This window comes from Natator depressus, chromosome 13, assembly GCF_965152275.1.
Source record: "Natator depressus isolate rNatDep1 chromosome 13, rNatDep2.hap1, whole genome shotgun sequence".
NCBI lineage: Eukaryota > Metazoa > Chordata > Testudines > Cheloniidae > Natator > Natator depressus.
This window is the reverse complement of record NC_134246.1, coordinates 37691030-37718053: the sequence shown is the minus strand read 5'-3', so window position 1 is coordinate 37718053 and position 27024 is coordinate 37691030. Positions and strand designations below refer to the sequence as shown.

General features: G+C 63.5%; 2 protein-coding genes across 7 annotated transcripts in view; one reads left to right on the top strand and one right to left on the bottom strand.

The window, feature by feature from the left end:
* THTPA (thiamine triphosphatase) overlaps positions 1 to 27024 on the bottom strand; it is a 41150-nt gene that overhangs the window by 1002 nt on the left and 13124 nt on the right. For 4 of the 5 annotated variants that reach the window (XM_074969301.1, XM_074969305.1, XM_074969302.1 and 1 more), the window contains exon 4: positions 36 to 730. In XM_074969301.1, coding sequence (XP_074825402.1) covers positions 36 to 730 — 695 coding nt within the window. Of the gene's footprint in view, positions 1 to 35; positions 731 to 1381; positions 1456 to 27024 lie in introns of those variants that run through there. The other variant, XM_074969307.1, reaches the window with a different exon arrangement.
* On the top strand, positions 3065 to 25373 carry ZFHX2 (zinc finger homeobox 2). 2 transcript variants are annotated; one of them, XM_074969299.1, is made up of 10 exons: positions 3065 to 3289; positions 12866 to 15066; positions 16163 to 16671; positions 17072 to 17312; positions 18235 to 18300; positions 18793 to 18845; positions 19207 to 19410; positions 20367 to 20487; positions 20888 to 24124; positions 24577 to 25373. In XM_074969299.1, the coding sequence occupies exons 2-10, from the start codon at positions 12921 to 12923 to the stop codon at positions 25371 to 25373; spliced, it is 7374 nt and encodes a 2457-aa protein (XP_074825400.1). In that variant the 5' UTR covers positions 3065 to 3289; positions 12866 to 12920. The 2 variants fall into 2 exon arrangements, with proteins under 2 accessions (XP_074825400.1, XP_074825401.1); XM_074969300.1 differs by lacking the exon at positions 3065 to 3289 and adding an exon at positions 10051 to 10082.

The window sequence follows — 27024 nt, the reverse complement described above, 5'->3', positions numbered from 1 at the left end:
GCGCCTCCCCCCCCAGTGCCCCAGATGCCACTCACCCAGTGCCCGCTGAAGCTGCATCACCCCCTCCAGCGCTGCCGGCACCTCCTGCTGGGCCCCCACCAGGGCCTCTACCTCGGCCACGGTGTAGCCGAAATCCGCCTGGTCCAGGTCCACCCGCAGGCCCCCCAGCCGGTAGCTGCGGCGCCAGGTCACGAAGCTGGCAAACTCCTGCAGGCCCAGCCCGGCCACGGCCCCAGGCACCTGGTCCCAGCCGGGCGCGGGGGCCACGCCCAGCACCCCGCACAGCCGGCCCACGATGGCGCGGGGGCTCGTCAGCTCCTGGTAGGTGGTGGCCACGGCGGGCGGCTCCGGGGACGGGGCACCCGGGCCGTGGCTGGAGCCTCCGGCGCTCTCTGCTGGCGGCTCCGGGGACGGGGCACCCAGGACGTGGCTGGAGCCTCCGGCGCCCTCTGCTGGCGGCTCCGGGGACGGGGCACCCGGGCTGTGGCTGGAGCCTTCGGCTTCTCTGCATGGCACCGGGGGGCACTTGAGCTCCCAGCCGGCCCCCTGGCGGAGCCGCAGCCAGTGGTCGGCCCGTGTGAGCCGCAGGTCGGGGGTGTCGTAATAGCGGTCGCGGAAGGACGAGCTCCCGGCCAGGGCCGCCCCCAGCGCCGCCAGCCTGGCCTCCGTACCCGGCCCGGCCGTGAACTTCACCTCCACCTCGATGCTGCCCGACGGCATCACGGCCTCTCTGGGGGCAGGAGAGGGGGAGTGAGCCACGGAGCGACCCCTGGACACAGCCCACTGACCCCCCCCATGGCACCCCCTACCCCACTCCCCATAGCACAGTGCACTTCACACAGGCCTGCCCCATGGTGACCCCCACCCAGCCCAGCTCCCTGCCCCAGAGCAACCCCCACCCTGCCCCACAACACCCTGCCCCACTCCCCATAGCACAGTGCACTTCACACAGGCCTGCCCCACAACATGCCCTATGGTGACCCCACCCAGCCCGGCTCCCTGCCCCATAGCAACCCCCACCCTGCCCCACAGTGCCCCAGCCCAGCTCCCTGCCCCACTCCCCATAGCACAGTGCACTTCACACAACCTGCCCCATGGTGACCCCCACCCAGCCCTGCTCCTTGCCCTATGGCAACCCCCACCCTGCCCCACAGTGCCCCTGCCCCACTCCCCATAGTATAGTGCACTTCACACAGGCCTGCCCCATGGCTACCCCCACCTAGCCCCATTCCTTACCCCACAGCAATCCCCATCCAGCCCAGCTCCCTGCCCCGCGGCGCCCTTTGCCCGGCCCACTCCCGACAGCACGTGCACCCCGCTCAGCCCCGCCCCACTCCCTGCTCAAGGGGTCTCCTGGCGGGGTCCCGGGGCCAGCACCGACCTCGCCCCTGTCCCAGCTCCCTGCTTGGTCCCAGCTGTCGGCGCCTCCTGGGCGGGGCTGTGAGGGGGCGGGGCTGCGAGGGGGGAGCTGGGAGGGGGCGGGGCCGTAAGTGGGCGGGGCTGGGAGGGGGCGGGGCCGTGGGGGGGCTGGAGTTTTCTTTTCGGAGAATTAATTTGCTTCCTCGCGCTACAGTGGTGGGGAGCGGGGCATGCTGGGAGCTGTAGTTCCAGGGGTGGGGCATGCTGGGAGCTGTAGTTCTGAGGGGAGCAGGGACTGCTGGGAGCTGTAGTGCCAAAGGGAGTGGGGCATTTTGGGCGAAGTAGTTCCAAGAAGGCAGGGCATTCTGGGAGCTGTAGTTCTGTAGGGAGGAGAGCATTCTGGGAACTGTAGTACCAGAGGGAGCAGGGCATTCTGGGAGCTGTAGTTCCAGACGACTAAGGGATTGGGGAAACCGATGTCTTTGGCCTCTCTCTCTCTGTCTCACTCCCCGGCCCGCCAACTGCGTCTGTCTCGCTTCTTTGCTCCCAGTTGCTATGGTGACCGGAAAGCTGCAATTAGGAGCTGCAGGATGGGGGGTCCTTAATGAGGAGATGGGGTTAACTCCTTGTGGACCAGGAGGCAGGGACTTCTGAGTGCTATTCCGGGCTCTGGCAGTGGAGTGGGGTCCAGTGGTTAGAGGTGGGAGGGGGGCTGGGAGCCAGGACTCCTGGGTTCTCTCCCTGAGTCTGGGAGGAGAGTGGGGGCTAGTGGTTAGAGCCGGGGGGTTGGGCACAGCTGCTTATTGCTGTTCTCTCTCTGCCTGACAGCGCCACCAGCCAGGGAAGGGAGCCCAGAGGCCGCCGGGGAGGAGATGCGGGCTGAAGAGGGCGGGGGGTGATTACGAGGGAAAGACCGTGGGGTGGAGGGGAGATGGGGAGGTTGTAGGGGGCGCGAGCGAAGGGCTCTGGGGTCAGGGGTGGATGGGGAGGGGGTCAGGGGATGAGGTGTGGGGGAGAATTAGGGGGAAGGGATGTGGGTCTAGGGGTGTGTGGAAGGTGGGGGGGAGGGGCATTGGAGCAATGGGGGCTGGGGGAATGGGTGGGGGTGGGGGTTAGCAGGGGCTGGAGGATTGGGGTTGGGAAAGGGCTGGAGGGTCAGGGGTGGGGTGAGGTGGGTGAGAGGGGTTGGGGGTCGGGTGAACCCCCTGAGCTGCTCCGTGCCTCGGTTTCCCCAGTGTAACATGCAGAGAATAGTCCTGCCCTCCCTCGCAAGGGGGTCGGGAGGGGAAAGCTTGTGGGGGGCTATGATACTGTAGGAATAGGTTGGGGGCCTGGCTGGCTCAGAGGGGCGGGGCTCGGGGTCTTTTGCCTCTAGGGGGCGCTGCTGAGGGGAGGCACGAGGCCTTTCCCCTCTAGGGTCACCAGCTCCAGCCCCAGGGGGGACTCGGGGACCTTCCCCCCTAGGGGCCGCTGTGGGGCAGTGGGGGGGGCAGTGCACCTGCTCTGGAGGGGGGGTCAGACACGCCCATCCCATCCCCCCCGGCTCCCCCTCACACACACTTTTGTCCATCCCAGGGTGCAGAGGCGGGGGGGGGGCAGAGCCTGCGGGGGGGCGAGAGACTACATTTCCCATCATGCTCAGCTGCACCTGCTCCCTGCCGCCCCCCCCCCGCCGGGGTGCTGGAAGGCGGGGGGGGGGAGGGAAATTGATTATTCCATTGTGTGGCGCGGCTGCCGGCAGCTCCGGAGCGAGGGAGCGGAGCAGGGCGGGCGCGGACGAGTGTAAATCAATGGGGAAGCCCCGGCGGCGCCCCGATCGATCCGCGGGCCGGGCCTGAGCCAGGGGGAGGCGCTGGAGGAGGGGAGCGGCCGGAGCCGAGCTCCCCCCCCATCCCCACCCCCGGCGGAGCCCCCTCTTCCAGCGAGCAGAGTAAGTGGGATCGATTTCCCATCGCTTCACTCCGGCTGGCAGCGTGTGAACGGGAGGGGGGAGGGAAGGAGACAGAGGAGAGAGGGAGGGGGATGGAGAGAGGGAAGGAGACAGAAAGGGATGGAGGGGAATGGAGAGGGGGAAGGAGACAGAGAGGGATGGACAGAGAATGGAGAGGGGGAAGGAGAATGGAGAGAGAGGGGAATGGAGGGGAGAATGGAGAGGGGGATGGGGACAGAGAGGGACGGAGGAGGGATGGACGGGGGAAGGAGAGAGAGGGGGATGGAGAGGGGGAAGGAGACAGAGGGAGGGAGGGCGATGGAGAGGGGAAGGAGACAAGGAGGAATGGAGGGGAATGGAGACGGCGAAGGAGACAGAGGGGGATGGATGGGGGGTGAAGAGGGGGAAGGGGAGATAGAATGATGGAGGGGAGAATGAAGAGGGAGAAGGAGAAAGAGAGGGAAGGAGAGGAGGGGAAGGAGCGAGGGGAGGGGAGAGGAAGGAGCTAGGGAAGGGGATGGGGTGAGTGGAGGGGAAGGGAAGCAGAGAAGGGAGGGGAGGAGAAGGGAAGGAGGGAGGGGAAGGGAAGGAGCGAGGGGACGGGGCGAGTGGAGGGGAAGGGAAGGAGAGAGGGGAGGGGAGGGGACGGGGCGAGTGGAGGGGAAGGGAAGGAACAAGGGGAGGAAATGGGGGAGGGGAGGGAAGGGAAAGGAGTGAGGGGAGGGGACAGGGCGAGGGGAGGGGAGGGGAAGGAGACAGACCAGAGGGGGAAAGGGAGAGGATGCATGGCGGGGAGCCCGCAGAACGGGGGAGGGAGGCAAGAAGGAAGGAGGGAAGAGGGCAGGGGAAGGAGATGAGAGAGGAAGGGGGGAGGAGGAGGAGGAGAGAGGACTGAGACAGGACAATGGAGGGGTGTGTGGGGATGAAGCAAAGGATGGCTGGAGAGGAGAATGTAGGGATGGGAGGCTGGATAGAGGATGGGGCATGGAGGGATGGAAGGGAGGATGGAAGGAGGGGTGGAGGGGATGTGGAGATGGAGGGATGGATGGAAGGAGGGATGGAAGGGTGGATGGAAGGGTGGATGGAAGGAGGGGTGTGCGAGGATGGAAGGAGGGATGGAGGGGATGTGGAGATGGAGGGATGGATGGAAGGAGGGGTGGAGGGGAAGTGGAGATGGAGGGATGGATGGAAGGAGGGATGGAAGGGTGGATGGAAGGAGGGATGGAGGGGATGTGGAGATGGAGGGATGGATGGAAGGAGGGATGGAAGGGTGGGTGGAAGGAGGGGTGTGCGGGGATGGAAGGAGGGATGGAGGGGATGTGGAGATGGAGGAGTGTGGGGATGGAGGGATTGGGGACGGAGGAAGGTTTGGATGAGGGATGGATGGAGGGAAGGATGGATGGAAGGAGGGGTGTGCGGGGATGGAAGGAGGGATGGAGGGGATGTGGAGATGGACGGATGGATGGAAGGAGGGGTGGAGGGGATGTGGAGATGGAGGGAGGGGTTGATGGGGCATGGAGGGATGGATGGAAGGAGGGATGGGACGAGGAGTGTGGGGGGGGTGAGGGCCAGGCCCAGACGGGGGTGGTTGTCTGCTGGGGGTCCTGGTATTGGGTTCCCCCCTCCAGCTGGGCCCCCTTGTTTGGCTCCAGACACCCACTCCTGTCCCCGCTACAGCCAGAGGTGGGGGTTGGGGGAGTAGCAATGTCGGGAAGTGGGGGGGGACAAAGGGGAGATGGGGTGGGGGATGTGGACAGTGGGGGAGGGGAAAGGAGCAATAGGGGTTTTGCGAGAGCCACCCTCCATGCCCCCCCCGTACCCTCCATGGGTGGGGGGAACAATGTGGGGGGAAGAGCAGCCCCCCCAAACACACTGCCCCAGAGACTGTCCCCTCTCCTTTCTCTCCTTCCCTCCATCTGGACTGGGGAACAGGGGGTGGGGTGGGTGGAGGGAAGGAAGGAGCCGGGCCGGCGGAGGGATGGAGGGAAGGAGAGAACCGGGCTGGCGGACGTGTGGAGGGAAGCAGACAGGGATGGAGGGAACCTGGCTGGTGGAGGGATGAAGGGAAGCCACAGGGATGGAGGGAAAGAAGAAGCCGGGCCGGCGGACAGCTGGAGGGAAGGAAGGAGTCAGGCTGGCGCAGGGAAGGAGGGAACTGGGCCGGCGGAGGGATGGAGGGAAGGAGGAAACCGGGCCGGCAGAGGGATGGAGGGAAGGAAGAAGCCGGGCTGGCAGAGGGATGGAGGTAAGGAGGGAACCGGGCCAGCAGAGGGATGGAGGGATGAAGGGAAGGAGGGAACCTGGCCGGCAGAGGGATGGAGGGAAGGATGGAGCCGGGTTGGCAGAGGGATGGAGGGAAGGAAGAAGCCAGGCTGGTGGAGGGAAGGAGGGAACCAGGCTGGCAGAGGGATGGAGGGAAGAAGGGAACCGGGCCGGCGGAGGGATGGAGGGAAGGAAGAAGCCAGGCCGGCGGAGGGATGGAGGGAAGGAAGAAGCAGGCTGGTGGAGGGATGGAGGGAGGGAAGAAGCCGGGCCGGCGGAGGGGTGGAGAGAAGGAAGAAGCCGGGCCAGCGGAGGGATGGAGGGAAGGAAGAAGCAGGCTGGTGGAGGGATGGAGGGAAGGAAGAAGCCAGGCCGGCGGAGGGATGGAGAGGAGGGAACCGGGCTGATGGAGGTAAGGAGGGAACCGGGCCAGCAGAGGGATGGAAGGAAGGAAGGAGCCGGGCCGGTGGAGGGATGAAGGGAAGGAGGGAACCGGGCCGGCGGAGGGGTGGAGGGAAGGAAGAAGCAGGCCGGTGAAGGGAAGGAGGGAACTGGGCCGGCGGAGGAGTGGAAGGAAGGAAGAAGCAGGCTGGCGGAGGGAAGGAGGGAAGGAAGAAGCCAGGCCGGCGGAGGGGTGGAGGGAAGGAAGAAGCAGGCTGGCGGAGGGATGGAGGGAAGGAAGAAGCCGGCCAGCGGAGGGGTGGAGGGAAGGAAGAAGCCGGGCCGGCGGAGGGGTGGAAGACGGAGTGTATCAAGGAAGCTCATATATTCCAGTGGGCGACAGCTCCGTGCCCTGGCTGGCTCAGCCCATCGATTTTACAATCCTTCTTCCTCCGTCACCTGCTTCTTCGCTCCCTCGCTCCCCGCTCCCCCCGCACAGGATAGAACCCAAAGCGCGGGAGGGGGGCGGTTACAGTGGGGGCTGGGAGCCAGGACTCCAGGGTTCTCTCCCTGTCTCTGGGAGGGGAGTGGGGCGTGGTGGTTAGAGCGGGGGGCTGGGAAACAGGACTCCTGGGTTCTCTCTCTGGTTTTATGGGACTCCCCCCGTCTGGGCAGTATGGGGTGTTTGAATCACTTGTTCTCTCTGGCTGAGGCCCAAAGGAGGTTGTTGCCGTTCTGTGCGCATTGAGTTGTGTAGCAGCCCCAACGGGCTCGTGATGGGATACAGTAGAGGAGACAGCAACACAAACACACCAAACACAACCTGGCAGCAGGACACAACACACACAAAACACAACCAGGCAGGGGTACCCAGCGCACAACCGCACACGAGAGAATCACAATACAGACCCACAACACAACTGCTAGCCCCTCACCTCTGAAGTCCCACACAACAGAAAGATAAAACACAACCAACCGACACTCCACACAAAAACACACCCTCGCAAAACACGTCCAGCCAGCAGGACGCTGCACACAACCAGGCCACACAACAGGCAAATGAAGAAGCAAATGCAAACACCACAAAAGCCCAGCACAAACACATCTCCCAAAATGAAGCCAAACACAACATGACAAATGTAACACACAATCATACAAACCCCGCCAAGGTTTCACAAAGCACCCCCCGCAAATGGTGACACAACCCCCCAGAAATCAAACACCAAAAAGCACAACCAAGCAACAACACACAAAATACAAATCACATAACCGCAGAGAACACACAATAAAACCAGAAACATACAATAAAACCAGAATCGACAATAAACCCCTCACAACGCAAACCCACAAAACAACAATGCACAAAGCCCCAATCCCAACCCCACAAAAACTCCACCACCAAGACACAAAATACTAAACCCACAACACCCCCCACCAAAAACGCAACCAACTGACACAAAATCCAACCAATAACACACAATATACAAAACCCACAACAACCAGAAAGGACAACCAGCCAACAATATGCAAAATGCAAAACCCACAAGAAACACAGACCACAACCAACAACACACACAAAACCCAACCCTCACAAAAAGTACACAACAGACACCCAGAAAACCAGTCACAACAAACAAAGTAGAACCATTGTCTAATACAACCCAACAAACATATGACTCCAACACAAACCCTAAAGACACCCACGCACCCTGACTGCACGCTACACCACAACAGAAACCCACAACACACAACCAGAGAACAAATACAACACAAAACCCACCTGACATAATCTCCAAATGGAAAACAACATCACAGCACTTACTTCAATAACACAACCCCCCTGCAACAACACAGCCACCACCACATCCCCCTCCCATTCCTTGCCACAGTAACACAACCCACCCCACCAACACTCCACCGTCTTTCTCTCTCACACACACACAATCCATTCCCACAGCCAGATACAACCACACAATCCCCAGTAACACAACACTTGCTGTCAGCCACACCCCCCCCGCACCCTGACACTGAATAATGTACACACAACCACTCACACCCAGACACACACAACTCACATGTAGACACTTCTATACCCCCCCATCACACACGCCATATACATATAGGTGCAAACCAAAACCTCCACCCTCACACCACTACACAACACCACACCATATACACAAGCATCTCACAGTCATACACAGCACCCCCAAAGAGATACAGGAACACACACAACATCTCACACAAATACACAACATCCCCGTCAACACACATGCAACCCCCTACCCTCAAAAAAGATGGGTCATTCAACTGCGACTACACAAACACAACACACTGAGCCACACAACCCAGCACACACAGAGACAGGGCTCCCTGCACTACCGCATTCTGTAACAGCCCCCAAACATCCCCCCAGGGTCGCACAATGACACACTCGGCTCAAACAGGACAGGAGCACATGTGTGCAGTCGACACACACAGCAAGTGCACCAATGCACAGCTGGCACACAATCGACGCACACAACATGAAGAGCACCCACAATGGATACACACAACACACCCCCAAGCGACACGCCCAATCAACGTGCAGAACACACACACATGCGATCAATACACATAACACACATCCAAGCCACACAGCTGGTCGAAATACACCACACCTACAGTTGCCACACCCCATTGATATACACAACACACACACAGAGTCGATGCACCTGATGGATATACATAACACACACCCAATCAATATACACAGCCCCCCCCAGTGGATATACACAAGACACACATGCACAGTCGACACACCTGATGGATCTACACAACACACACCCAATCGGTATACAAAACACACACATGATGGATATACACAACACACACTGCACAGCTGATACACCTGATAGATATACATGACACACACCCGATCGATACACACAACACACACGCACACACAGTCGACACACCTGATCAATACACACAACACACACCCAATCGGTACATACACACACACACGCACACACAGTCGACACACCCGATCAGTACACACACGTACACAGACACACACAGCTGACCCACGCAATCGATACACACATGCACACACACACTAGCACAGCGAACACACCCGATCGGTGCACACACACAACCAACACACCCGGTCGATACACACACACACACAGCTGACACACCCGATTGATACACACACACACATGCACACACAGAGCTGACACACCTGATCGGTACACGCACACGTGCACACACAGACACACACACACACTGCCGACACACCCAGTCGGTACACACACACACACACACACTGCCGACACACCCAGTCGGTACACACATGCTCACACACACTCACACACACACACACACTGCCGACACACCCAGTCGGTACACACACACACACACACACACACTGCCGACACACCCAGTCGGTACACACACACACACACATGCTCACACACACACACACACACACACTGCCCACACACACACACACACACACATGCTCACACACACACACACACTGCCGACACACACACACACACACACATGCTCACACACACACACACTGCCGACACACCCAGTCGGTACACACACACACACACATGCTCACACACACACACACACACACACACTGCCGACACACACACACACACACAATCAGTGCACACACAAGAGAGCCAGAGGATGTTGTTGTTTTTACGGTATCTCTGCCCTGGGCCCTCTGATGGGGTTTGCAGATTTGCATATGCAGATGAGCGGGTGGAGCCTCCAGTCCACACCTCCCCCACCCCGTCCGCACACAGAACAAGATCAGAGCAGCCTCTTAGACACCCAGGGCTCACGACTGTATGCAAATTCAATGCAAACGGGTGCCCTTGTGCATTGTGGGATGTCAGGCCTAGGAGAAAGGCCAACCACCGCAGGCATCCCTCCCCCCCCAACCCCCAGCCAGGCCCTGCCCTCCTGCCCCCCACCCGGCATGGGAACTGCCCCCCCAGCGCCCCCTGCTGGAACGGGGCTGGAGGAGCCGGGAGCTCCCCTCTCGGGGATGCACCCACTGCTCCAACAGGCCCCTGGCTGGGGCTCCCCAGGCTGGTAACGAGCGTTTCTCGTCTCCCACCAACTAGTGCCACAAGCCAGCCCTGCCCCCCAGGTGAGAGTGAGGGGAGCAGGGGGGCAGGGCTGGGCTAAGGGCTGCGGGGTCAGGAGTGAGGGGCACCGGCAGAGTTGGGGGGGACAGGGCTGGGCTGGCAGGGGGCTGCGGGTCAGGAGTGAAGGGCACCGGCAGGACTCGGGGTGGGGGGGCCAGGGCTGGGCTGGCAGGGGGCTGCAGGTCGGGAGTGAGGGGCACCGGCAGGGCTCGGGGGGGGGGGGGGACAACAGGACAGGGCATCTCCCCTCCCCCACAGCCTGGTTTCTCGACATGTCGCTCGTTTTATTGACAGTCGCTGCTGCCCCGTCGCCCCCCCAACATGAATCGCCCCAAATCAGCCTGCGCCGACCCCGCCCCTCCCCCACCGCCTGCGGCATGGACCCCTGGGTCACCCCCCCATCGCTGCCTTGCTCTGTCCCCTCCGCTGTCTCCTTCCTCCTCCTCTCCCTGCTTCATTCCCTCCATCCTCCTCCTCTGTCTCCTTCCCTCCTTCCTCCTCCTTCCCTGCTTCGTTCCCTCCTTCCTTCTCCGTTCCTTCCCTCCTTCCTCCTCCTCTGTCTCCTTCCCTCCTTCCTTCTCTTCTCCCTGCTTCGTTCCCGCCATCCTTCTCCTCTGTCTCCTTCCCTCCTTCCTCCTCCTTCCCTGCTTCATTCCCTCCTTCCTCCTCCTCTGTCTCCTTCCCTCCTTCCTCCTCCTCTCCCTGCTTCGTTCCCTCCATCCTTCTCCTCTGTCTCCTTCCCTCCTTTCTCCTCCTTCCCTGCTTCATTCCCTCCTTCCTCCTCCTCTGTCTCCTTCCCTCCTTCCTCCTCCTCTCCCTGCTTCGTTCCCTCCATCCTTCTCCTCTGTCTCCTTCCCTCCTTTCTCCTCCTTCCCTGCTTCATTCCCTCCTTCCTCCTCCTCTGTCTCCTTCCCTCCTTCCTCCTCCTCTCCCTGCTTCGTTCCCTCCATCCTTCTCCTCTGTCTCCTTCCCTCCTTCCTCCTCCTTCCCTGCTTCGTTCCCTCCATCCTCCTCCTTCCCTGCTTTGTTCCCTCCTTCCTCCTCCTCTCTCTGCTTCGTTTCCTCCATCCTCCTCCTCTATCTCCTTCCCTCCTTCCTCCTCCTCTCCCTGCTTCGTTCCCTCCTTCCTCCTCCTCTCCCTGCTTCGTTCCCTCCTTCCTCCTCTTCTGTCTCCTTCCCTCCTTCCTCCTCCATTTCCTCCGTTCTCTTCTTTCCTGTCTGTTGCGTCGTCGTCCCCCCTTCTCCTCTGTCTGTTTCATTCCCTCCCTCCATCCCTCCTTCTGTCTCATTCCTTGCGTCCGTCTGGCTTCTGCCTCCAACCCTCTTTTCCAGCCTTTCGCTCTCCCGAGCCCTCTCTCGTTTTCTTTCCCTGTCTCCCGCTGCCTCGCTCCCTCCATCCTTCCCTTTCCCTCCCTCCAGCCCCTGTTTTCTTCCCTCCATCTCTCTCCCCTCCCCCACCCACTGCCTTTGTGTCGCTGATAAGAAATACAAGGCCCAGGCTAATTACCCTGCCAGCCGCTGGTTCCTTAATGAGGTGATTTGCATCCACAAGACTCCCCTCGGAGGGGGGAGTCCGCCCCCCCCCCCCGCCTGGAACTCCCCCTCCCCTCGCCCCAGCGGAGACATGGGAGACGGAGTGAGATGGGAACGGGGTGGGGGGTGAAAAGGGGGAGAGAGACGGGGGGATGGATGGGGAAACAGGGGCCGAATGACTGCAAATGGAGGGGTCTACGGCAAGGGATGAGTAGGAATGAATATCAGACTATGGCCTCCCCCCACCTGCATCCATCCACGCCCTGCACCCACCCCCATCCATCCATCCATCCATCCACCCCCTGCACTCACCCCCATCCATCCATCCATCCCCTGTACCCCCCCATCCACCTTTCCATCCCCACCCACCCCCGGAACACTCCACCCCCTATCCATCCGTCCCCACCCACCCCCTGCACCCTCCACCCCCCATCCATCCATCCATCCATCCCCACCCACCCCCTGCACCCTCCACCCCCCATCCATCCATCCATCCCCACCCACCCCCTGCACCCACTCCCCATCCATTCATCCCCTGCACCAACCCACCCCCCATCCATTCATCCAGCCATCCACCTGTCCCCATCCACCCCCTGCACCCTGCACCCCCCGATCCATCCACCCACCTGCACCCCCTCTATCTAGCTATCCGGGAGGTGGAGGTGCATTTCGCCGCTCTTAGGCCTGGTTCCCCTGAGCAGGCTGGTCTCAGGGGTCCCATGCCCTGGCAATTCTGTCTCTCAGCCCAAGCTCCCCAAGTGCCCCCTGTGGTTCTCAGCCCCTCCCCTGTGTCCTGCCCCCCCCCCTCCCCCCCAGTGACTCCCGGCCTGTGTCCAGCTGCATTTGCAATGGAAATTCCTCCTCCAGCCTGGGTTTGCAAGTTAAATAAACTCCTCTTATTTGCAAGTTAAACAACCTCCCCCTCCCCCACCAGTTCCTCCCCAACTGGCACCCCAATCCTCCAGCCAGCGCCCCATAGAGGGGACAGGCCCTGCACCCCACTCCCAGCCCCCCTGAGCTGGCCAGTCCCCGCCCAGGGGCCACAGGGGATGGGAGGAGCAGGGCCCTGGTCGCTGGTGTGGGGGGATGCAGTACTAGGCCCTGCCCCATAGGGGGCTCTGTTCGCCCAGCCTCGATGGGTCCTGGCTGTGTGGAGGGGACGGGGGACGCGGGGGGCGTGCGGGGGTTCCCGTGCACTCCTTTTTTCTCACCCTCCTTCTTTCACTCTGTTCTCCCCCCCCGCCCCCCACAGGGTCTCGGCTCCTGCGCTGAGATGACCCCTCCACGCTCCTCCTGCCTCCACCGCCATGGACGCTCCCTCTAACTTTGCCTCCTCTTCTTCCTCCTCCTCCTCCTCCTCCTCCTCCGCCCCCCCGGCCGACGGGCAGGATGCCAGGGCTGCGGGCTGGCCACCTCAGGACCCCTCCGCCCCTCCAGCCACCAAAGAACCCTCCCTGCCGGACCCCCCCTCCGCCTCTCCTTCCCCCGCTGAGACCATGAGGCCCAGCCCCGTCCCGCAGCTGGAACCAGGCCCCGCCAGTCTCCCAGCAGCCATCTTGTCCGCCCCACAACTCCAGGCAGGCTTCAGCCTAGTAGCACCAAGCCCATCCCTCCTCCATCCCTCGGCCCCTAGGGAAGATGGCCAGGAGGAGGAGGAAGAAGGAGGCAATGATGACGATGAAGAGGATGTGGAAGATGGTGGCAGCACAGCCCATCTGCTCTTCTTCCCTGATGGCTCAGCCTATCTCCTCAGCGGCGGCCATGTTCTCTTACCAAAGGGCTACCCTGGCGCCACGGCAACACTGCCGGTGTCCACCCTCCACGTCCAAGATGGCGGCCCCAACCAAGGCTTTATGTCTACTGACCAAATGTCCCAGAATACCTCAGCGCCGGGCGAGCAGCCCCCATCCGGCGCCTTCCGCAGCTACCGACTAGCCAGGGCCTCTGCTCCCACCACCTCTGCCAAAAACTCTCCCACCGAACCCAAAGATGCCGTCATGGACGGGATGGGGGAAGCCAAAGTTGGCCAAGAGGAAGAACCATCATGGCCACCCTGGCTGTGCTTGGTCTGCCGTCTCTCCTTCCGACAGGGCCGCTCCTTGGCATCCCATGCCCTCTCAGCCCATGGGGTGCGACTCAGCCCCGGGGAGTGCCGGACCCTGTCCCGAGGGGTTCCCGCCATTCTCCAGGGCACTGCCCTCAGCTTCCTAGAACCAAATAACCCCACCAGCAGGGTGGACCTCAGCGCCGGAATGTGTAGTGGATGGGTGAATGTAATGAAGGAGGAGGAGGAGGAGGAGAGAAGCCCCCAAGAAGGACGCAAGCCACCCGATGCCAAAGATTCAAGGGCCGGCAGCGTGGACTGGGCCAACGGGGGAGAGGAGGAGGAGCAAGAGGAGGAGAAGGCTGAAGGCAGGAAGGAAGAAGAGGATGGGCTGAGGCTTCTGCCAGACCAAAGCTCACATGGCCAAAGCCCACCCAGAGGCACCAACGTCCCAGATGACCCACCACCAGAGAAGGCCAACACCGAGGTCAATGTTGGGTTGGCCAACACCGAGCTCAACAATGAGTCCAACAGCGAGTCCAATGTTGGGTTGGCCAACAGCGGGGTCAACCCCAACACTGGAGGGGTCCCTATTGGCTTTGGGGACGAATACACGGCCATGGCCTATCCTGGGCTCAGTCTCTCTGGCCACATGTCCCTGCTGCATTCCCGCAACTCCTGCAAAACCCTCAAGTGCCCCAAATGCAACTGGCACTACAAGTACCAGCAGACCTTGGATGTCCACATGAAGGAGAAGCATCCTGAGAGCAACAGCCACTGCGCCTTCTGCAGTGCTGGAGGCCCCCACCCACGCCTTGCCCGCGGCGAGAGTTACAACTGTGGCTATAAGCCGTACCGCTGTGAGGCCTGCAACTACTCCACCACCACCAAGGGGAACCTCAGCATCCACATGCAGTCGGACAAGCATCTAGCCAACCTTCAGGGTTTCCAAGCTAACACGAGCAGCGGGGCCCACCCGGTGCCGCCAGCCACCCCCACAGCCCCGACCCCTGTGGCCCCTGAGGAGAAAGAGACCAAGAGCAAGACGTCCTGGCAGTGCAAAGTCTGCAGCTATGAGACCGGCATCTCCCGCAACCTACGCATCCACATGACATCGGAAAAGCACATGCAAAATGTGCTTCTCCTCCACCAAGGGCTGCCATTGGCCTTGCCCGGACTCCTGGGACAGCCGGGGGGCAGCAGTGGGGGGAAACAGCAGCCGCAGACCGAGCTCTTCCAGTTCTATGGGGTGCAGGCTCTGGGTCACCACCATGGCCACCACCATGCAGGAGCCACCGGCGCCGTCCCGGGACTGCGGGTGGAGAAGCCCATGGAACCAGCCCAGCTGCTGCTCAATGGCTTCCACCCACTGGGTCCTGCTGGGAGGAAGGGGGCGGTTTCAGCACCAGGTAAGGGGCTGTGGCCCTTTGCCTCACTGTGACACTCACACCATGCCTTCACATCTCCCCCTGTCACCACCATCACCACCAGTGACCTTCTGCCCACACTGTGCCCCCCATTCTCCTCAGTAGTTAATTTTGGGTGGGTTGGCCAACAGTGGGGTCAATGTTGGGTTGGCCAACAATGGGGTCCAACTTTGGGATGGCCATCAATAGGGGGATCCCTGTTCACGTCCTCCCATGTCGCTCCTTCCTCGCCATGTTTCCCCACGTCCACCCCACCAGTGAGCTCCATGCCGCCTTCCCAACCCTCCTGCCACCTCTGAAATTCCCATCCCTTCCCTCCTGCTCCATCCCACCATTCCTCTTCCTCTTTCCAGGGGGCAGGACACTGAGAATCTGGAGGGGGCTGGAAAGGCTGGGATCCCCCAAGAGAGTTTGTAGGGGCAGTAGGGAAAATATCTTTTCAGGTCAATATTAACAGATTTCATCCATTCTCTTCTGTCCATCTTCTCTCTACATTTCACCCTATCTTTCTTTTCATTCGTTTCTTCCTTCCTTCTTTCTGACTCGCAATCATTCTTTCTCTCATTCATTCCTTCCTTCCACTTTCATTTTTTATTCATTCCTTTTTTCTTTTATTCTTTCCTTTTCTGTCTCTCATTCATCCATCCATCCTTTCCTTCTTTACTTTCATTGTTTCTTCTGTATGCATTGTTTCTTATACATTCATTTGTTCTTTCATTCCTCTTTTTTCTTGTTCATGCATTCCTCCTTTCTTGCTCACACACATTCATTCTTTCTCTCTTTCCTCTCTCATTCATTCTTTCAATTGTTTCCCCATTCTGGCTGCCTTTCTTGCTCATTAATTCATTCCTCATTTCTTCCTGTTTCATTTGTTCATTCTTTTTGTCTTCTCTCTCCCTCGTTTGTTCATTCACTCATTCTTTCTTTCTCTCTTTTATTCGTTCTCTCTTGTTCATTTTCTTTCAATTTCCTGTTCATTCTTTATTCCTTTCTTTCCTATTCATTCCTCCCTTTTCTCTCATTCTTTCTTCCTTTTCCTCTTTCTCTTTCCCCTTCTCTCGTTCTCTCCCTGCCCCAGCCCCAGCGGCTCCGGTGTCACTTTCCCCCTCCCCATGTCCTCTGCCCCCACCGGCCCCTGCCTCCCCCCCACTGGCTGTGCCAGTGGCATCGGAGCGGCTCTTCGGCTGCCTGGTGTGCCAGCGGTTCGGCACGGACAGTGTGGAGGAGCTGCTGCGGCACTCCACCGCTCCGCGCCGGCTGCCCGAGGCTGAGTGGAAGGAGGTGGCGGGGGATCTCCACCGCTGCCGGCTCTGCGCCTACGGCACCCAGCTCAAGGCCAACTTCCAGCTGCACCTCAAGACTGACAAGCACGCCCACAAGTACCAGCTGGCTGCCCACCTGCGCGAGGGGGGCGGGGCCTTGCCCACCGCCACCCCCGGAGGGGCCGAGCTGCAGCCTGGCCCTGCCCCTGCCCCGACCCCCCTCCACCTGCGCTGCAACCTCTGCGACTACGAGACCAACAGCAAGGAGAAGATGCGGCTGCACGTGCGGGGGGCGGGGCACGAGGAGGGCGAGCGAAGCTACAAGGTGAGGGGGCGGGGCTCTGGGGAAGGGTGGGGCTTCCAGGTAAGGATGAGGCAGGGCTGGGGGAGAGGGCGGAGCTGGGGGAGAGGGGATGGGAGGGGACCAGAGGAGGGCAAGCCAAGATACAAGGTGAGGAGGGGCTGGGCTAGCAGGGGAGGGTGGGGCTACAGCAGAAGAGGTGGGGCATGAGGAGTGTGCCCGGGCTATGAGAGGGCGGGTCCGCCTTGCACTGGAGGCGGGGAATGAAAGGGGAGGGCGTGGCAACCAGGCATGGGGGTGAGGCAACCAACAGAGGGGGGGACGCATCGGTTCTGGGGGGGTGAGAAGCCAGGAGGGGAGTGCTGGGGGCAGGGTTGGGGGGGCTCCCCCGCCAACACCTCTGATCTCTCTCTCCCCACCCCAGTTCCTGCTGGAGTTGGAGGCGTCAGCACCGGGTCCCGACCCCCCCCACTTCCACTGCCTGCTCTGCAACACCACCGCTCCTTCCTGCCTCGCCATTCTGTCCCACCTGCGGGCCCCCCGGCACCGTGATGCCCAGGGCCAGCACCGCCTCCACCTGCTGCAGGGCGGGCGACCCACAGATGAGGGCACCACGGCCCTGGAGAGATGCATCCGCCTGGCTGAGCCCGTGCCCCGGAGCACCGGTACCCGGGGCTATGGGTCAGGAAGGGGGGGCACCGCCAGAGCTGGGAAAGGGGGGGAGCCCAGGGCGGGCAGAGCATGGGGCTGCAGATCGGGAGTGACGGGCGCCGTCACGGCTGCTGCTCCCCCCCCCCCCCCCGGGGTGTTTCAGGCTCATGCCGCCCTGGGACACATTCAAGCGCGAAGCGACTGCGGGGAAACGCGCCCCCCGCATGGATTCTGACAGACACCGGGACTCGTTGCCTAGCAACCAGCGGGGCGAACGAAGGAACGGGGAAAATGAGCCAGAGAAAGAGAGAAATTATCTCTGTGCGACTGACAGCCCCGCGGGGGACCCTAGGCCTGGAATCTGCCCCAACTTTCCCACCCCCTGAACCTGGGGGGCTGTGGGTTGGGAGTGAGGGGCACCGGCAGGGCGGGGGGGGCAGGGCTGGATTGGCAGGGGCTGCGGGTCAGGAGTGAGGGGCACCGGCAGAGCTGGGTGGGGGGCAGGGTAGGGCCGGCAGGGGCTGCAGGTCGGGAGTGAGGGGCACCGGGCGGCGGTGGGGGGCGGGGGGCGCTGGGCTGGCAGGGGGCTGCGGGTCAGGAGTGAGGGGCACCAGTAGGATGGGGGGGGAGGGCTGGGCTGGCAGGGGCTGCAGGTCGGGAGTGAGGGGCACCGGCAGGGCGGCGGGATGGGGGCTGGGCTGGCAGGAGGCTGCGGGTCGGGAGTGAGGGGCACCGGCAGGGCCCGGGGGGGGGAGGGTTGGCCTGGCAGGGGCTGCAGGTCGGGAGTGAGGGGCACGGTCTGGTTCTGGGGCCAGTCAAACAAAACTGACGCAGGGATGGGGGGGAACGAAGCGGGGGCGGGGGAGCATTTCCCCACCCCCGGCCCCACCCGACTGCTCCCACTCCCATAACCCATCCCGTCTGCCCCCCCACCAGGGAAGGAGTCGGCATCTGAGCCCACGACCCCCGAGAAAGAGACTTTGAACAAAGCCCCGCCCCCAGGTGAGTGGCCCCTCTGCCGCAGGACACCTGGGTTCCGCCCTCTCCTCCCCCTCACAGGACACCTGGGTTCCTGCAACCCACTGGGAGATTCCAGCTTTGCCCTCCCTGCTTCACTCTCCTGCAGCCGGGCGGCCTGGGTGGCCCTGACCCCGCGCATGCTCCGCCCGCTCCCCAAGGCTGTGCCCAAGGGGGAGGCCAGCGGGCTGGTGCTGGGCATGGCTGGCGGCCCAGGGCAGTTCGGCGGGCGGCAGGGGGGGAGGGGCTCCCGCGGAGGGGGAGGGGGCAGGGTCGAAGGCAGAAGGGGTGGGGCCGCGGGGCGAGCCTCTCCAAAGCGGGGCTCATGCCGCCCATTCATCATGCCCCCAGCCCCACCCAACTGCTCCCACTCCCATAACCCATCCCGTCTGCCCCGGGGGGGCTCAAGGGGGTGCAGGTTGGGCGGGGGGGGGAAGCAGAGCCAGTCATTAACACACCCCCCCACACACACTGCAGGACTGGACGAGACAGAGACGAAGAGCCGCGCATCGGGGGAAACCCAGACCGTGGTGAGCACCCCAACTGGGAGAGGGCGACTCCCCATCCCGGACACCTGGGTCCAATCCTGGTCCCTCCACCATGCCCCAAGGGCTGACAGCTGCAGGGCTGCTGTCCCAGATGCCTGGGTTCCTTTCCCCCGTCCCGGACTCCTGGGTCCCTTTTTGCCCAGCCCTGTCTCTCCCTGCTCCACCTCCTGGGACTGGGAGCTGCAGGACAGCTGTCCCAGATTCCTGGATCCCCTCTCTGGTCTTCGATGCCGGGGTCCCATTCCCCCATCCCGGATGCCTGGGTCCTTTTCACCTGTCCCAAAAGCTTCGGCCCCTCCCATATGATCTGACAACCCCTCTCTCGGCCCCCCTGCCCCCCCAGGTGTTCTGCTGCCCATACTGCAGCTACGTGAGCCGGGCGCCGGCGGGGGTGCGCAGCCATGCCGTCTCCCAGCATGCCCTGCAGCCGACCTACCGGTGCCCGCTGTGCCAGGAGGAGCAGCTGGTGGGCAGGGGCAGCCTGCGGGTCCATCTCAGTCACGTCCACAACGTGGTGCCCGAATGTGTGGAGAAACTGCTCCTTGTGGTGAGCACCCCCCCGTGCCAGCCTGGGACCCCCCGAAACACAGCGCCCCCCCAGTGCCAGGCTGGGACCCCCCGAAACACAGCATCCCCCAGTGCCAGGCTGGGACCCCCCCGAAACACAGCACCTCCCAGTGCCAGGCTGGGGCCCCCCCGAAACACAGCGCCCCCCAGTGCCAGGCTGGGACCCCCCGGCACAGCACCCCCCCAGTGCCAGGCTGGGACCCCCCGACACACAGCACCCCCCAGTGCCAGGCTGGGACCCCCCAGCACAGCGGCCCCCCAGTGCCAGGCTGGGACCCCCCCGACAAAGCACCCCCCAGTGCCAGGCTGGGACCCCCCGAAACACAGCACCCCCCAGTGCCAGGCTGGGGCCCCCCAGTGCCAGGCTGGGGCCCCCCCGACAAAGCACCCCCCAGTGCCAGGCTGGGACCCCCCGAAACACAGCACCCCCCAGTGCCAGGCTGGGGCCCCCCAGTGCCAGGCTGGGGCCCCCCCGAAAAAGCACCCCCCAGTGCCAGGCTGGGACCCCCCGAAACACAGCGCCCCCGAGTGCCAGGCTGGGACCCCCTGAAACACAGCACCCCCCAGTGCCAGGCTGGGACCCCCCGAAACACAGCACCCCCCAGTGCCAGGCTGGGGCCCCCCAGTGCCAGGCTGGGACCCCCCTGACACAGCACCCCCCAGTGCCAGGCTGGGACCCCCCGAAACACAGCACCCCCCAGTGCCAGGCTGGGACCCCCCAGCACAGCGGCCCCCAGTGCCAGGCTGGGACCCCCCGGCACCGTGCCGACCCCCCCAAGACAGCGCCCCCTAGTGCCAGGCTGGGACCCCCCTGCACCGTGCCCCCTAGTGCCAGGCTGGGACCCCCCCAGCACCGTGCCCCTGAGTGCCAGGCTGGGAGACGGGGTCCGGGCCTGGTATAACTCATTTAATTCTCCTGTTTCGTTCTCTGCCCAGGCCACCACAGTGGAGATGAACTTTGCCACCAAAGTCCTACCCAGCCCTGCCCCCGAACCTCCTGAGACAGGAGCAGCCCCCAACCCTGAGTGCAGGGGGGAGTGTGAATTCGCACCCACAGGTGAGCTCCCCCTGGGGCCAGGCTGGGAGATGGGGCATGGCTGGGACCCCTGGCACAGCGCCCCCTGGGGCCGGGATGGGAAATGGGGAATGGCTGGGACGGGCAGGGAGATGGCGCAGGACCAGGACTCCCGGCATAGCACCCCCTGGGGCTGGGATGGGAGATGGGGAATGGCTGGGACCCCTGGCACAGCGCCCCCTGGGGCCAGTCTGGGAGATGGGGCAGCACCGGCACAGCACCCCCTGGGGCTGGGATGGGAGCTGGAGGATGGCAAGGGATTCAGGAAGGGTTCACCCCTGGGGGGACTGGAGTGAGGGGTATATGGGGGGACTCCTCCCCAGAACTGCCTCCTTTATTGATCCCCGCACAACTTTCTCTCGCTCCTCCCCCCTCGCTGCAGCGCCCCCTGCTGGAGACACCACCACCTCAGCCCCACTCCCCCCTGCCCCCTCGCCCCCTCCTCCAGCAGCCGACCTGCCCCCCCAGCCCTGCCCAGCCTCCCCCGCAGCTCCGAAGGCCAACGACATGGAGGAGGAAGCCCCTGTCCGGCTTCCCGCCCCCCCTGAGGAGCAGCAGCGCCCCCCCGAGACCTTGCCGGCCCTCCAGGACCCACGGCACCCCCTGTCCTACCGGAAAGCCACCAACTTCGCCCTGGACAAGTTCTTGGATCCGTCGCGGCCCTACAAGTGCACGGTGTGCAAAGAGTCCTTCACCCAGAAGAACATCCTCCTGGTCCACTACAACTCCGTCTCCCACCTCCACAAGATGAAGAAGGCTTCGGCCGACCCCAGCGCCCCGTCCCGGGGCGACTCGGGGGCCCCCGGTGCCCCCCCGCCCTCCTCCGACAAGCCCTACAAATGCACCACGTGCCGGGTGTCATACAACCAGAGCTCCACCCTGGAGATCCACATGCGCTCGGTGCTCCACCAGACCCGCTCCCGGGTGGCCAAGGCGGAGGCCGCCAGCAAAGGAGAGTCAGGGGAGGCGGGGGAGGCGGGGGAGGCAGCCCCGGTGCCCCCCACTGAAGCCGAGCCCCCCAAGATCCTGGAGGTGCCAGGGGCGCTGCCCTTCCCGGCACCACTCTTCTCCCCTCCGCTGCTGCCGCCATTCCCGGTCGTGCCAGAATCTCTCCTCAAGCTGCAACAGCAGCAGCTCCTCCTGCCCTTCTACCTGCACGACCTCAAGGGGGCGCCCAAGCTCGCGCTGGCAGCGCCGGCCCTGGCCCTGCCGGCCCCGTCCGCCCCGCTGATCCTGGCTCCACCCAAAGAGCCGCCCCCGCCCCCGCCGCCCCCACCGCCTGCCCCGGCCAAGACGGAGACAGAGGAGGACGCTGGCGGAGAGGAAGCCAACGTGGCCTCCCACCCGGCGGCCAAGGCTCTGCTGGAGAACTTCGGCTTCGAGCTGGTGATTCAGTACAATGAGGGAAAGCAGGGGCCGGGGGGCACAGCCCCCCCTCCAGTGGCCCCGCTGCCCTGCCCGCCGGCCGAGAAGCTGCGGTGTGGCACCTGTGGGAAGGTCTTCTCCAACATGCTCATCCTGAAGACGCACGAGGAGCACGTTCACCGGCGCTTCCTGCCCTTTGAGGCCCTCAGCCGCTACGCTGCCCAGTTCCGGAAGACCTACGACAGCATGTACCCGCCGTCTGAGGGCCCTGCCCCCACGGAGATCCCCCCAGCGCCCCCCGGCATCCCCCCTCTTTGCCCACCCTTCCTGATGCAGCCGGTGCCGGTGGTGGTGCCCCCAGCGCTGGCTGAAGCCGAAGGGCGGTGGGTCCAGGGTGAGGAAGAGGAAGGAGGGATGGACCCATCCCGGGATGGTCAGTCGAGCCGGCGGTTCTCCCGCACCAAATTCACCGAGTTCCAGTCGCAGGCTCTCCAGTCCTTCTTTGAAGCCAGCGCCTACCCCAAGGACGGCGAGGTGGAGCGTCTCTCCATCCTCCTGGGCTTGGCCAACCGGGTCATCGTGGTGTGGTTCCAGAATGCCAGGCAGAAGGCCCGGAAGAATGGCGCTGAGGGAGGGGGCGCCGGAGGGGGCATTGTCACCAGCCAACCCAGCTGTAAGAAATGCCAAGCCGCCTTCCGGTGCATCTTTGACCTGGTGCGGCACCTCAAGAAATGCTATGATGACCGTCCCTCAGTGGAAGGCAATGAGGAGGAGGAGGAAGAAGGAGAGGAAGAGCCAGAGGAAGAGGAACCGGAGGAAGAGCCTGAGCCACCAGCTGAGGAAGAGGAGGCGGAAGAGGAGGAAGAGGCACCAAGGGGCGATGGAGACCCCAAGGAAGATCAGCCAGTGAACGATGGAGCCATGGAGCCCCTGGAGAGCAACGCCCCCGCATTCTCTTCAGATCCACCAGGAGCCCATGGCTCAGCACTCCTGGCCCCTCATGACCCACTGCCGGAGCTGCCCCGCAGCCAGGGGGTGCCCATGAAGAGGAAGCATGAGGACGGGAGCCAGTCACCGGGTGGCGGGAGCAGTGGCGAAGGGGAGCCTCCGCGAGACAAGCGTCTCCGAACCACCATCCTCCCAGAGCAGCTGGACGTCCTCTACCGCTGGTACGTGCAGGACTCGAACCCCACCCGCAAGATGCTGGACTGTATCTCAGAGGAGGTGGGGCTCAAGAAACGGGTGGTGCAGGTGTGGTTCCAAAACACCCGTGCCAGGGAACGCAAGGGACAGTTCCGGTGCACTGCCAGCACCGGGATCCCCCCCATCAAGACCTCCCCATCCTCTTCCTTGGCCAAGTTGAGTCCTGGGGGCGGGACGGCCAACGTCTCCGTTGTTGGGATCTCCAACATCTCCAGTGGCGGGATGGCCAATGTCACCATTGGCGGGACGGCCAACATCTCCAGTGGCGGGACCTCCAATGTCTCCGGTGGGGGGATGGCCAACATCTCTGTTGGCGGGATCTCCAATGTCTCTGGTGGGGGGATGGCCAATGTCTCCAGTGGTGGGACCTCCAATGTCTCCGGTGGCGGGATGCCCAACATCTCTGATGGCGTCTCTGATAGTGGGACAGCCAAAGTCCCCTACAGCATCAACCAGGCCGAGCCGGAGCCATCAGAGTTTAACGAAGCCCGGAGCCCATCTGGTGGTGATCTGAGCGACTCTTCTTCCTCCTCTTCCTCTTCCTCCTCCTTGGCCGACCCAGAGTCGCCGGGCGGGCACGGGCGGGTGTCAGAGGGGGTGGCCGGGCTGGATCTGCTGGGCCAGCGCCGCTACCGGACCCAGATGTCCAGCCTGCAGCTGAAGATCATGAAGGCATGTTACGAGGCCTACCGAACGCCCACCATGCAGGAGTGCGAGGTGCTGGGCGAGGAGATCGGCCTGCCCAAGAGGGTCATCCAGGTCTGGTTCCAGAACGCACGGGCCAAAGAGAAGAAGGCTAAGGTGGCCTTGGGTGAGGGGGGCCCTGGGGCTCCCTCTGAGGGCCCCCCTGAGCCCCGGGCTGAGTGCCGCGTCTGCCAGGTCAAGTACGACTTCTACGTCTCCTGCCGTGGCCACCTGTTCTCCCGTGGCCACCTGGCCCGGCTCAAGGAGGCCGTGCAGGCCCAGCTGCGCAGCGAGGGCCACGAAGGGGTGCCAGGGCCCCCGCTCCTGCCAGTCCCCCCTGGAGCCTCCCCGGCAGCCGGCGCCACAGGTGAGTGGAAGGGCGTGGAGAGGTGAGTGGTGTCAGTGGGGGTAGGGGAAAGGGGGGGAAGGGGGCTTCCCTGCCCCTGCTTCCAGCGTCCTCCTACTGACCCCATGCCTCTACATTGCTCCTCCCTCTCCCGCCCCGGGCCCACCCACCTTCCACCTCCCCTGTCCCCCTTCTGCATGCGCCCCACTCCCTCTCCTCTAGCGGTGCCCCCCTGCTTCCCACCCTTCTTCCCCTCTCCTCCCGTATTTCCCTTCCCACTCCCAGCTTCCTACACCCCGGCTCCCCTCCCCCTTCCCAACTTCCTTCTCTCTCTGGGTTGGGGTGGAGTTCCCATGGTTATGCGGGGGGGGGCACAGATAGAGTGGGACCAGGTGGGCAGGGAGGGGCAGGGACTCTCAGCCCACCATGCTGACCTCCCCGCAATGCTTTTCCCCTCCCCCTCCTCTGAGCAGGCCCCTCCGCCGCCCCCAGCACCGGACTCCTGGGTTCCACGCCGCCAGGACATCCCTTACCTCAGAGCCAGCTCGGCTCAGCGCTGGAGCCCGCCGGGGAGACCCAGCCAGAGCCGGGAGCCGCCGGAGTGTCCGTCGCCGGAGCCACCGGACTTCCCAGCACCGTGGCCAACCCCACCTCGCCCACCCTAAAGACCCTGAAGAGTTTGAAGCCGACGGTGCCCGCACTCCTGGGCACCCAGTTCCTGCCCTTCTCCGTGCCAGCGGGGGCCCCGGCCTCTCTGTTCAGTGCCCCGCTGCCCGGCGGCTACTTCCAGCAGCTGTACGGCATGAAGAAGGGGCTGTTCCCCATGAATCCCGTCATACCTCAGACCCTCATCAGCCTGCTGCCCGGCAGCCTGCTGCCCGCCCCCGAGGCCCCCGAGCCGGCCGGGGTCTCCACGGTGGACGTGGCCCACCACTACCTGTGCCGCCAGTGCAAGGCGGCGTTCGAGGGGGAGGCGGCGGCCGCGGCCCACCAGACCGGCTTCTGCTACTACGGCCAGCCGGCGCCCGCCCCGCTGCGGGTGCCCGTCTGCACCTACCACTGCCTGGCGTGCGAGGTGCTGGTAAGCGGGCGGGAGGCGCTGGGGGCCCACCTCCGCTCCAGCGCCCACCGCCGCCAGGCCGGCCCCGCCCCCGCCGCCGGCCCCGCCCCCGGCCCCACCCCGGCCTTTGCCAAAGAGGAAGCAAAGTTACCTCACTCGGACCCCAGCCCAAAAAGCAACTCTACCTCGACCACGCTTCTAGCTTTATGAACAGCGCGGGGTGCAGCTGGAGATGGGGGGCGCCTGGACCCTCCCCCCTCCCCGCCTCCCGGAACCCTCCCGCCCTGGGTGACCCCCAGCCTGAAACCCCCAATGCCAGCCCCCAAGCCCCCTCACTCTGGGGAACCCCAACCCGGGACTGCCCCGTGTCCCGAGGGACCCCCAGCCCGGAACACCCACTGCCAGCTTCCAGCATATCCACATACCCCCCAATCTGCCTCCCCAGCTCCGATTGTGCCCCCCTTGCCCTTCCCCCATACTCCCAACCCAGATGTAGGGAGTTGGCACTGCTGGGTGCATGTGTGTGTGTGGGGGTGGGGGGGCGTGAATTGAACGCACACACCCTGCCTTCTTGGTTGGCGAGGTGGCCCCACGTGTGCTAGGCGTGTTCCCAACACAGCTGGCCCCGCACACACACACCCCCACCTCTCCACACATGTGTCAGGCATGTTCCCACCACGCAGGCTCCCCCAAATGCCCCCAGCCTTCGGTCCCACATATGCTCCCTGTGCACCCCAGAGACGTCTCAGACTCTGCCCCCCCACACACATGAGACAGGGCTTCCACATGACCCACCCCGCCACCTCCCTCTCCTCCCCCAGCCTTTCCCTTCCCCTTCCCCCCCAGCCTCCCTTCCCCCCATGCCAAATCCCAGGTGCCCCCAGGCTGCCCCCCCAGCACATGCCCTGTACTGTTACCGATCAAGACAGGCCAAAACCAAAACTCAACTCAACGGACAGCACGAGAGACAAACTCAAGGAAATGAAAAACGGGGGGGGGGGGGCAACCCCTGGACCCCCCATCCGTCCCCCCCCGAAATCCCGCCTCTTCTCCTCCCCTCGAGCATGCTCCGCCCATTGTGTATAGAACTCGTCGGGATGGACGGACGGACAGACAGACACTGGCTCCAGCCCCAACCAAACAGGGGACCGGGGGCCCATCGCCCCGCCGGTCTCTCGGCCGAGGGCTTTGCAGGCCCAGCCCTCGCTCCCCAGTGTTTCCGGGGTGACCCGGGGCGGGGAGGAGGGCGTGGATCGACGGACGCGCCCCCCCCACCCCCAATCCTTCAAAGGCTTTAAAAGATCCCCACGTGCCCGGTTCCCCCCCCCAAAAAAACTTCCTCCCCATCCACCCAGGCCGCCGGACGAGGGAACGAATTCACCCCCCACCTGCCGCCCCGCGAAGCCAAAGCTTCTCCTACCGCAACCAAAAACCCACCAACCGCGCAACCACCCGAGCGAGGACCTGACAGACGCCTCCGCCCCCAAAAGAGAACTCAGCCCGAGGCCGCACCCCAACGTCCGACGGCAAAGGGCTGGGTCTACCCCCCTTCCCCGCCTCATCCCGTCGGAATGATTTTATTTCCGTCACCCGGTCGGGTAGTTTTAAACTTTTCCCCCCCCGTGTCCCCTGCACCCCAGGATCGAGTCATTTCTACGGCGGGAAGGGGCCGTTTTGTGAGCCCGCTCGTCGCTGTGAACCAAACGTACTACAAACCATGGGGGGGGAAGGAGGGGGAATAAAACTTGGGCTTGTGCCCCCCCCGCCTCAAACCCGCCCTCCTCACCGGAGCACCAAAAAACCCGGCGTTTGTTGTGTATTTAAAGAAAAGGGGGGACAAGGGAAAAGATCCCCCCCAAAA